Genomic DNA, 12477 nt, shown 5'->3' on the forward strand with positions numbered 1-12477 from the left:
TCTTCTTGTACGTACCTCCATATTATACTCTACTCCATGAGCGTCCATCACTCATTACTTTTTTTATATTTTGATTCTTAGGAGTGAAGTGATAAATCCATTTTTTATATTTATTTTAAAAATATCAAGAAGTCTTCATAAGTAACGTTCATTTCTTCTTCATCTATATCTCGATGTTCTACACTTTTTCTATTTTAATCTCTTAATTCATCTGATTTCCATTTTTAAATTCACATTTATCCTTTTATTCTCGTCATTCATGAGTAAAATTAAGTAAAACTAATAAGTAGGGTAATGAATTTTTTTTTTGGGAAAAGTATATAATTTTAGTTAACTGATCTAAGCAAAATTATTTAAGATTATTTTATCCTTCTCTCTTTCCAACTGAATTGTTACTGTTACACATTAAACTTTCAGTGAAAACGCTGACTGATTACAGCACTTTCAAACTGATAACATTTGACAAGGAATTACTATGGATAGATCTCAATGAGATATCTTAATCCCAAGACTGGAGTTATCTTACACTCACTGAAACCAGCAGAGGAAATCAATTTCTCCCATTCCTTCTTGTTTCTCTCTTTTCCAGCGACGAACACCATCATTAAAATATCAAACAAGAGTTGGGTTTCTACAAATTCATCATCATAATCTTTCTTTTCATCATCCATCACCGTCTCTATGATTATCACCTTCCCTTTCTTGCCTTCCTTTCTGATTGCTTCCTTGCACTTCTTCAGTATCTTCATGCATTCCTCATCACTCCAGTCATGCATTATCCACTGCTTTCTCATTCAAACCAACACATTCAGTATATACAAATAAAAGTTCAAAACTGAAGACATTTAGAAAGCCATTTCAATTACTTATAAGGTTAATAATAAACTAAGAATAAGGTGATATCTTCTTCCATTCTTTTCCAATTGATTTCTTCTTTCTGTGAAACTCTCAATACCCATTATACATTATACATTATTTGTTGTGTTACCTTCAACAGAATGGCATCAGCTGGAGGAATAGCATCAAACATGTCCCCTCCAACGTATTTTAGGTTTTCAGTACCTCGCAAGCCAGCAACAACATGTGGGAGATCTAATACAATGCATTGCATCTTTGGGAATGATTTCGCAATGGCCTTTGCCATGGTCCCTGTGCCTCCTCCAACATCAACCAATGACTCCAATCCTGTGAACGTTCCCTTGCACTTCTCAATCATCAAACTAGAGATCAATCGAGCGTCATTCTCCATGGCATCATTGAATAAGTGATTAACTTTCCTGTCACGGCCAGCATAATCCCAAAACGACATCCCGTGTGCAGTTTCAAAGGGTGTAAGATCACCACTTTTGAACCAATCAGAAAGCTGATGCCATGGCTTTGTCATAAATGGATCAAGGGAGACCTGCATGAAGGGTATCAGACTCAAGGGATGGTTTTTAAGAAGTAGTACGGATGCATCAGTTAGCACATACTTCACTTCTAACTCATTCTGGGTGACATTTTGTTGAGAGAAAAAGCCAGAATGAACCATGATTCGCATCAAGCGATGGATGAATAAGGTTTTCGATGGATGGATTGGTAGCGAAGCAATGAGGTTTGAAAGTGGCATGGGTTGGCCATAGTTATGTATGACATCTGGTATGCCTAAGTCAACTACGCATTTAAGGGACATTGAGTTTATAAAGCCCAGAATGTTCTTCCATACGTGTACTTGAGCTCTAACCACTTTGTCACCAAGCTCATCATCGTGAGAGTTCATAATGTATGGTTATATTTGGATGTATGGCTCTTAACATTATTTCAATGTATTTATACGCAACCACATGGCGACAGTAAAATCCTGTCGGTGGTTTTATCTCTTGTATTTTTTTTATTTATTTTTACAATTATTATTATTTTGGGAAAAAAAAATCTGTATTCCCATATTTATTTGTATATTTAAATGAGTTTTTAATTAAGCAAGCGAAAAAAAGTTCTGAGGCACCGCATGCACCGCACCGTATACCGCTTGCCGAAACCACCGTTTAAGCATGGTTTTTAATTAATATATATGATTGTTTTCAATTCCCTTCTAGAAAACAGTTTTCTTTTTTTTGAAAAATGTTGTACAATGTAAAATAATTTATCAGTGCTTGTTAATAAACAAACTTTCTGTGGATTTTGAAGTGTAACATAGTTTGGATACATAACTTGTTTATTAATATTTTATTGAATAAATCCGTAATCTGAAATTGTAAAAGAAAATTTTCTTTCTCTTTTTTTTGCTGCATATAGTGTGTGGAATTAAAAGTTGTTCCTTCTCACTACAAGAAAAATCGCAATTATATACGGCCAAAATTCGTATATAATTTCAAAAATCCGTATATAAAATGGTGTTATATACGGATTACATACGGCCAAAAATCCGTATATAATTCGGTCGTAGGTAAGTTTATATACGGATATATCCGTATATAAATTATATACAGATAATCCGTATATAACTTATATGCGGATAATCCGTATATAACTTATATACGGATTATCCGTATATAACTATATACGAAAAAATCCGTATATAAAATCCGTATATAATTATATACGGATAAATCCGTATGTAAGTTTATGGCTTTATAAAAAAAATTAAATAATCTCATATCTACCTCCAATAATTAAAAATTTTATATATTTGATAAGTGTCAAATACAACTGGTAAATTAACAAAACATAGTATCAAATTGTTAAATAATAAGATCTAATTATCTTTTACATAGTAGTAAAGTAATCTATTTATACACTTGGCTATCTGTGAAAAACTGTCAAAGAATTGCTGCACTAATGTTTAAAGTTTCACCAACTAACCATTTATCATCAAAGTGGTGGCTCTAAACCACATACCGAAGATCTCGCGTCTTTCAATGTGGGATGTGTGAATTTTTACTTTATTCAATCGTGATGGAAGATCGTGTACAAGTGTTTCTCTAATAGAAAAGAAATTATAAGATAATAAGTAGATATTAACAAGCTTACAAACTCTAACAAACAAAGCAGTAACTCTTTATTATTCAAAAGTTAACTTCAAGAAATTTAAGTTATCCTTATGTAAAAACGACTTTTTATATTAGTTGGCTTAAATGTTTAATTTGTCCCTAAGTTAAGGTCTAAATTTTTGTTTTGTATTCGATTTTATTTTGTTCTCATATTAAGAATTTTGTAAGAATTAAGTTTCTTTCGCTAAATTGAAAGTAACAACCTTAATTTCATCTAATGTAGAACACTTTTTCTCCTCTCTACTCTGCATTTTCTGACTCAACTTTTTCTCTCTTCTCTCCCTTCTCTCTCTTCTCTCTTCTCATTCCACCACCCAACATTGCAGAGGTTTGAATTGGCAGCGCCGACCTACCACTCCAATTTCTTTCTTCGTTCACCAGAGCCACAACACAAAAAGATCTGATGAGTCAAAATCTGAGTCACCGTCCAATTCCGACTTGGACCGACGCAATCGTAGCAGTAGCCGCCGGTCTAGGTGTGACTCAGACCGACGCCATCGTAGCAGGGCCTAATCGAAGGCTATGAAAGTGGCAAAAAAGTTGAAAACCAGTACGGTGTCAGGCTATTCCGACTATTCGAATATGTTTGGTGACTCCAATCTCAATGAGAAGTTTGTTTGGCGCAAGAAGATTGAATGCGATGTTTCTCAAGGTGTGTCTATTGATATGTTTTCTGTTAAGGCCGAGAAAAAAAGACAGATAGAAAGGATGGCATAAATTGAAAAAGTGAAAAAGAGAAGAGAGGAAAGGGCACTCGAGAAAGCTCGGCATGAGGAAGAAATGGCATTGTTAACTAGAGAACGTGCTCGAACTGAGTTTCAAGACTGGAAAAAAAAAAAAGAGTTCCATTTTGATCAAGCAAAGTTAGGTCAGAAATTAGATTGCGTGAAGGGCGTACCAGACCAATTGATGTCCTAACCAAGCATCTCAACGTCTTTGATGATTTGGATATAGAAATAAATGAAACATATATGGTCTTCAAGGGTTTGACTGTAAACGAAATGAATGAGCTACGTGATGACATCAAAATGCATCTGGACCTTGACAGGGCAACACCAACTCATGTAGAATATTGGGAGGCACTCCTTCTGGTGTGTGATTGGGAGCTAGCAGAAGTGTGAAAAAACGAAGCGTTTAACCGAGCAAGAGTTCGAGGAGAAGAACCTCCTGCTGAGCTGCTTGCAAAAGAAAGGGGATTGCATTCTAGTGTTGAGCCAGATGTAAAATGGCTTTTGCAAAGGAAGACACGTACAAAATTGTTGGAAGTCCCACGTCGACTAGAGATAAGGCCAAATTATAACATATAAGTGGAGTGCAGACCTCACCTTATAAATCGATTTTGTGAGATTGAGTTAAACTTAAAACCCACTTCTAACAAACCCACTTCTAACAAAAATTAGAGGCTTTACAGATTCACATTCAATCAAAAATGCATTTTGGTACAACAAAGGTGGTTGAATACTGGAAGGCCATAAAAAAAGTTTATGAGAGAGAGGAAAAAGTGCTCCACTCTTAGACATAACAGATACACCAGTTGATTGGTAGAACATATATGGAAAAAAATTACTTTGACACGGTTTTTTAAAAAAAATATTTATATGACATGGTAGATCCCATTAGGTGGATTCCATTTTCTTTTCATATTTATTAAGAATGAAAAAGTAATATTGAAAGAAAAAATTAAACATTGAATGTTTTCGTCACTTGGACACCTCAAATGTATCACTGTCCAACATGTATAAAAACTTGACAAACCGAATTTTTGCATTTAAACCTAAAAGTGAATAGCAGAAAAGACTTGAAGTGGCTGCTAACATGTTAAGTACATTTTTTCTCTTTTCTATTTCAGAGGAGGCAGAGTATCATCACAGGCTCAAGAAATTTTTTCAGACGCCTACTGAAATAATGGAGGTGTTTAAGTTTCTGGTTTTTTCGAAGGATACCCCATACCAACTGTTTGATGGTGCCACTAAGACCACGGTTAGTCACTCTTTGAACCAAATTTCTACAAAGTTTGGGCAATCATTTACCACTCAATAATAACTGCAAAAGTTATGATTTTTAAACATCGTACCGATTTAAATTTTTTAACTTTTAATCCACAATTAACAGTTTCATTTCATATTTTTTGGGTGAACAGTAATTGGTGTGTTATCTTTTTAAATAATCCCAAATACTTTGGGTACGTATTTATTCTAAAAATATATACTTTTGGGTACGTATTTATTCTGAAAATATATACTTTAATATCCTGGGTCTCCAAAAAAATATGAATTAGTGTGTGTATCTGTATGCATTTAATAAGCAATTAACTAAAGCATTACGAAAATATTTGCTCCAAAAAGGAAACATATGGGGACATGAAGACAATAGTGAGAACCGTCACATTCATAGCATCTCAAACCATTCCGAGCGGAGGACTGACTCGGCTGAACGGAAAGCTGAGAAGATCCTCCAGAATTACGAGAAGAAGAAGATCTGAAGTATGGTGTCTTCTTAGAACTAGACCCGCCTCTAGACATGGTTGATCCCCCAACCCTCAGTGGATGGGCCTAATGGCTCGGGTATCCCTCAGCTTCTCTCTTTGTCTTCTCCATATCTCTAGCCATCTCTACTAAAGCTGAATGTAGAATTTGAACCTGACGGCATTAAGTGCTGTAAATTGGTGATATCAAGTGACATCTTTGAAAGAATTATAGCAGGACAACTAGTAGACCCTGAGCTTCAGAAGACAAGGGCTTTAATTGGTACAGAACAAGGAAAAGATTTTAATACTGGAACAGACGGTCTTCTACGATTCAGAAGTAGAACCTGTGTACCAAATGATGGAGAGCTGAAGAAATTGATATTGGAAGAAGGTCACCGGAGTCGCTTTAGCATGCATCCAGGCATGACTAAAATGTACCAAGACCTTAAGAGATCATTTTGGTGGTCGGGTATGAAAGGTGATGTAGCTCGGTTTGTTTCTTCTTGCCTTACTTGTCAGAAGGCTAAGATAGAACACCAGAGATCAAGTGGTATGTTACAACAACCTGATGTTCCTGAGTGGAAATGGGATAGCATTGCGATGGACTTCGTAACCCATTTGCCACACACTGTCAGAAAACATGATGCCATATGGGTAATAGTTGATAGATTGACCAAGAGTGCTCACTTCTTGGCAATTAATTTGAAGATGTCTCTGCAAAAGTTAGCTCAGTTGTACATCAAGGAGATATTTAGATTGCATGGTGTGCCTTCCAGTATTATATTTGACAGAGACACGCGCTTCACATCTCGCTTCTGGCAAACTTTACAAAGTGAGATGGACAGTAGACTCCAGATGAGTTCTGCTTACCATCCCCAGACTGATGGTCAATCAGAGCGGACTATACAATCATTGGAGGATCTGCTTAGGACGTGTGTACTTGATCATCTGGGAGTCTGGGATGAAGTACTGCCACTGGTGGAGTTCACATATAACAACAACTTTCAGACCAGTATTGGAATGGTGTCGTTCGAAGCTCTTTATGGGAGGCGCTGCAGGACACCTTTATGCTGGTTCCAGGATGGAGAGTTTGTGTTGACTGGGCCAAAGATAATGCAACAAACGACTGAGAAGGTGAGAGTGATTCAAGAGAGGATGAGAGCTTCACAGAGTAGGCAAAAATCATATGCTGACAGGAGACGCCGACCTTTGGAGTTTAAGGCGGTGACCATGTATTTCTTCGTGCGACACCTACTACTGGAGTAGGAAAGGCCATCCGTGCTAAGAAGCTTTCTCCCAGATACCTTGGGCCATATCATATTTCTAAACGCATCGGTCCAGTCGCATATGAGATAGTTATGCCGCCTCAGCTAGCTAATCTCCATCCAGTCTTTCATGTTTCTCAGCTTCGAAAGTATGTCCCCTACCCTTCTCACGTGTTGGAAGCTGATACTGTACAAGTCAAGGAAGATCTCTCTATAGAGATGCAGTCGGTCAAAGTGGATGAGAGGCTAACCAAACAACCAGACGGGAAAGCTACTACACTGATCAAAGTTTTATGGGATAGCAGAACCGACAATTCTACCTAGGAGAAGGAGGAAGAGATGAAGAAGTCATATCCCCACTTGTTTTCTAGTAAGTCCTAATTTTCGAGGACGAAAATTTTGTTGTTGGGGAGAATGTAAGGCCTTGAAAAATATAACAAAAAGTGTGTACAGTGGCAGCATAGGATAGGTTGGACAATGTTAGTAAAGTAAAATACTTAACCTTCTAAGTCCCACCTCTAAATTGTGCTTCTGAAGAACTTTCCCCTTTTCTTTCAAGCACTCTCTCTTTTCTTCTTTGCCTTACCACTCCTCTCCATCTCAACTCAGATTCTAACCATTGGTTTCTTAAATTGAAGCTATCTAGACCTTTGGGACTTCAAGATCAACACTTTCAACCGATCATTTTCTCCTTTCCTTCAACTGGTAAGAAAACCCTTTTTCTCGTTTGCCCTAGGGTTGTAAGCATGCAATTAAACTTGTTGCATGCAACCCATTTCATTTCCTTCCATAATCTAGCTTCTATTTGGTTCTAAAATTCATTCTCCATCATCAATTGATGATTTATAAGTGATTCTAACATTTTGAGAGTACAAGCGGGTGGTTTAGGGTTCCTTCTTAAGCTTGGCTACCCACACTAGAGGTAAGTGAAGCTAGTTCTATTTCTTATTTCATTGCGTGATGTGAATGAATGACAAACTTTGTAGTGGTATGGTGTGGAAGCATGAATTTGATTCTAGTTAACTTGAAATGCATGTATAGAGGTGTTTAACATGTGACTTTGGTGATTGATGACTACAAGCTGTTTTGGAATGATTTGGAATGCTGAAATTGTGTATGTTGGAACTGTTTTGTATGAAAATTTTGTGGTAGTGCTGTTAGAAAGGAAATCAAGTGTCTTAGGATCAATTTTAGGTCATTTTAGAGGAAGTGAGGTAGTGATTTTGAGCAAACGGGGTCTGCAGTGTTATTGGACTGTTGGGGCAGTTTTATCCACTGTATTGTGACTTGTTTGAGTCACTAAATTGGTCAAAATAGGTGCAAAGAGGGTAAGATTAGGTTTTGGGTCTCTAAGTTGGAAAAATTGGTGTTTTAGAGTTAGAATGAAGTGTAAATTGCTTTAGAAAGGTAATGGAGATTGTTGTAATTAGAGAAGATTTCTTTAGAATCTTCCTAATTAGAGAAAATAGATATACAATCTTTTATTTTCTTTTGTTTTTCTAGTTTCTCTATTTCCCTATTTAGGAGAATTAGATTGTTACAAATAGAGGATATGAGAATGTATTTTCAATCAATTCTAAATAATAAATTTCAATATTATTTTCTACTTGGTATCAAGAGCTTCCGATCTTGGAACTCCATTCCGTTTCACCGTCGCACCACCGCCGTCACTAGTTGGGGTCGTTGATAGGGTAGAAAGGTGCGCCTAACTCCGACGACCACAACACTGGAAGTCGCTCCGTCAGAGGAGCCGCCATGCACCTCCACCGTCGCCGGCGCGTGTAGCCCACGCGCCTACCTCCGGCGAGACCCACTCGCCAGCGCCACCACAGACAGGGTCGTCGGAGTGCCTTGAGTCCATTCCTAGGGTCGGTGACGACTCGTTTGGGCTGTATTTGAGCAGATCTGAGTTTTAAGTTTTGCTCCTCTTTTTTCTAGCAAGACCCACTGGCCATCACCACCACAGAAGAGTCGCCGGAGACTCCTGAGTCTGTTCCTAGGGTTTGTGACAACTCGTTTGACCTTTTCTTGAGTAGATCTGGTTGTTTAAGTTCTGCTCCTTTTTTCTCGGTGTGACCCATACACCGTCATCGTCTTGAAGACTCCCTCGTTGCGTTCTACGGGATATCTGAAGTAAATATTATTCCTTTAAAAGCAATGGATGAATCAATGAGTAAGTCCTCTGGATCATGCACTTTGTCCATAAAAGGTAAGATTTGCCTCAATACTGTTGATCATGTGTCTCAAGGTATTTGGATCCTTGATTCAGGTGCAACTAATCATATGACACCTTTTAGTGTGTCCTTCGACTTATATGGTAAAAGAAATAAAGAACAACTTATTACAGTTGCGAATGGTCAGGGTATACCTATATGCGGCTCTGGGAATATAATTTTGGACTCATCTATTGTATTGAAGGATGTTTTACATGTTCCTTAATTAGCTAACAATCTTATCTTTGTGCAAAAGCTCACAAAGGATTTAAATTGCTCAGTAACATTTTTTTCAACTTATTGTGTTTTTCAGGACCTTGCCACGGGGAAGACAATTTTAACTCCTAAGAAGCATAGTCGGTTATATTTTTTAGGTTTAATCATTTAGATTGTCCCTATTTATGTTGGGTTTTCTCAATTAGGTCTCAGTCTTTTAAAACGTCTCAATTAAGTCCCTGTTTTTGCAAAATTGAATCAATTAAGGGTTTGCCGTTAACTTTGGTGGACGACGTTAAAATTGAGTGTGTGTGGCATCCAAGCTTTGCTGAGGTGGCAGTTTATACTGATCTGAGTTGGTATTCTCACATTTTTTAATTAAATTTCATTGAAAATAAGTCATGCACACAAAACGCAACATTTTAATGACAGATTTCTGCCTAAATTGGAATAAAGTGGAACGATTTGACTTTGTGCGAAATTGGGGATTTTGTGAAAATAGGGTTTGTATCGAGCAAAGAAATTGAGTGTTTGGTGCAAAATTTGGTGTACGTGGTGATCAAGTACGGATCGAGTAAAGATTTTGGATTGATTTGTCAGTTTGAAATCGGTGAAATCAGGAAAGTTTAGGCGTTTGTCTATTAGCGGTGGTTCGATCACTGGTTGTCGTTTGTCTATTAGGGCGAGTACCCTTCTCACCAATTGATTCTTCCACTATGTCAAGGAAATTGGAAAATGATCAGACAGTGACACCAGCAGAAAAGGAAGCGCTTCAGGAGCTCGGAGGGGATTCAGGGGCAATACTTGCAGCGGAGATAACTTTAAGGTCAATGGCAAATGATAACGGTGGTGTTGAAGTTGAGGAATTTGTGGTTAGTGGCAAGGCTAGGATTATGGTTTTAAATATAAATAGGACTAGACTTTTGAGAATTGTTAGAAAGTGCACAGTATCAACGGCTTGAATCAAATTTTGGAGATGGGAATGTAAATCAAAATAAAGTTCAACAAATCACTAACAGTGGTACTAATGTGAATGGTAGTTTGCTTGGGATGGGAAGGCCAATTCTAAGACCAATGTCTGAAATGTGGATACCCCATGGGGATCCTCATATGTCAGGATTGCAGGCAATGTTTCCAGGTGCACCAAGGGGGGCACCCAGGGTAATGGGCATGATGGGGACACCTATTCTCCTCCAACACCAACCTTGCTCTTCTGAGGCACATCTATTCTCCTCTTCCAATTTAGGGTTTTAAATCCCTTCTGAATTTTCAATTTCTCCCAAAATCCTCAATTTCGCACAAAGTCAAATTGATTTAGGTAGAAATCAGTTATTGAAATGTTGCGTTTTGTGTGCATGAATTATTTCCAATGAAATTTAATTAAAAAATGTGAGAAAACCAACTCAGCTCAGCATAAACTGCCACTTCAGCAAAGCCTGGATGCCACGCACACTCAATTTTAACGCCGTCCATCAAAGTTAATGGCAAACCCTTAATTGATTCAATTTTGCAAAAATAGGGACTTAATTGAGACATTTTAAAAAACTGGGACCTAATTGAGAAAACCTAAATAGGGACAATCTAAATGATTAAACCTATTTTTTAAAGTTTGATGACCAAAGCAACACGAAAATCATGAGTCAACAAGCAACATCTGAGACGTGGGAAAAATCCCAAATATGGTTACATCATCAAAGGCTTGGACATCCTTCATTCAGTCTTATCAAGTCCTTATTTCCCCACTTGTTTATCAAAGAATCTGTTGAGTCTTTTAATTGTGATATTTGTCAATTTTCAAAACACCATTGATCATCTTATCCTATTAGTCATAAAAAGAGTATTTTTCCATTTGATTTAATTCATATTGATGTTTGGGGTCCTGTCATAGATTCTATTTCTGGAGCCAGATGGTTTGTTACCTTTATTGACGATTGTACCCGTGTCACATGGACATACCTTATGAAAAATAAATCCGAAGTTTTTCAAATTTTTGTTAACTTTTTCCATCTTGTCCAAAATCAATTTGGAAAAAATATCAAAAGAATTAGGTCTGAAAATGGTACTGAATATGTGAATCATGAATTTCTCAATTTTTTGTCTCATAATGGTATTGTTCATGAACTAACCTGTGTTAATACCCCTCAACAAAATAGGGTTGCAAAAAGAAAGAATCGTCATCTTCTTAAAGTAACTAGAGCTCTTTCTTTTACAAATGTTTGTATCCAAGCAGGACGCCCCCCCACTGTTGGGGGAAGGTTCGGCACACACATAGATCTCCACACATGGTAAGACATTGTCCGCTTTGGGCCAAGCCCTCACGGTTTTGCTTTTGGCACCACTCCAAAAGGCCTCTTACCATTGGAGGTATCTATGTGTATATAAACCCTTGATCAGCCCTTCTTTTACTCGATGTGGGACTTTGTTTGCACTCTAACATCCTCCCTCAAACAAAGGACTATAGTCTTCTTCCTCCCCCGCTGCGGAAGTCTTTTCATCCCATTTCTCTTTTGTCCTCTTTCACGATCCATGGTCACACTGAGCATTTCTCTTGCTCTCCCCACCTCTCATGATTCGTCCGACGATCCGCCACTAGCCTCTTGCCTGGCTCACCTGATCATGGGGGCGTACTCGTCTGAGCCCGGTCACCAGACCCGAATCATGGGCTCTGATACAACTGTTGGGGGAAGGTTCGACACACACATAGATCTCCACACATGGTAACACATTGTCCACTTTGGGCCAAGTCCTCACGGTTTTGCTTTTGGCACCATTCCAAAAGGCCTTTTACCATTGGAGGTATCTATGTATATATAAACCCTTGACCAACCTTTCGTTTACTCGATGTGGGATTTGTTTGCACTCCAACAAAGATGTTTAGAATCATTGAGATAATTTTAATTGTATCTAAAACAAGAATTAAAGGTGTTAGAAGTTGGTAAAAATCGTTAGAAATGGTCATATAGGGTGTTGTCCTGATTCTGCATAATTCTGCAGAATTTGGCCGTTCGGTCTTGTGGGTCTCGATCAGAGAAGGATCGGTCCTTCTCATGACTGTTTGGTCTTGTGGGTCTCGGTCAGAGAAGGATTGGTCCTTCTCATTGTCGTTCGGTCTTGTAGGTCTTGGTCAGAGAAGGATTGGTCCTTCTCATGACCGTTCGGTCTTCTAGGTCTCGGTCAAAGAAGGATTGGTCCTTCTCATGACCGTTCGGTCTTGTGGGTCTCGGTCAGAGAAGGATTGATCATTCTCATGACCGTTCGGTCTTGTGGGTCTCGGTCAGAGAAGGATT

The 12477-nt window shown here is 38.0% G+C and overlaps 1 protein-coding gene across 2 annotated transcripts; it reads right to left on the reverse strand.

Annotated features, from left to right (window-relative positions):
* Positions 1 to 349: 349 nt before the first annotated feature.
* Positions 350 to 1766, reverse strand: LOC106764522 (probable O-methyltransferase 3). Of its 2 annotated transcripts, none has more exons than XM_014648798.2 (2): positions 989 to 1766; positions 350 to 782 (listed from the first exon to the last, which is right to left on the reverse strand). In XM_014648798.2, exons 1-2 carry the CDS (start codon positions 1757 to 1759, stop codon positions 474 to 476), a joined length of 1080 nt encoding a protein of 359 aa, XP_014504284.1. In that variant the 5' UTR covers positions 1760 to 1766; the 3' UTR covers positions 350 to 473. The 2 variants fall into 2 exon arrangements, with proteins under 2 accessions (XP_014504284.1, XP_022637787.1); XM_022782066.1 differs by having other exon boundaries at positions 350 to 785.
* Positions 1767 to 12477: the final 10711 nt, after the last annotated feature.

Source organism: Vigna radiata, chromosome 6 (assembly GCF_000741045.1).
Source record: "Vigna radiata var. radiata cultivar VC1973A chromosome 6, Vradiata_ver6, whole genome shotgun sequence".
Classification (NCBI taxonomy): Eukaryota; Viridiplantae; Streptophyta; class Magnoliopsida; order Fabales; family Fabaceae; genus Vigna; species Vigna radiata.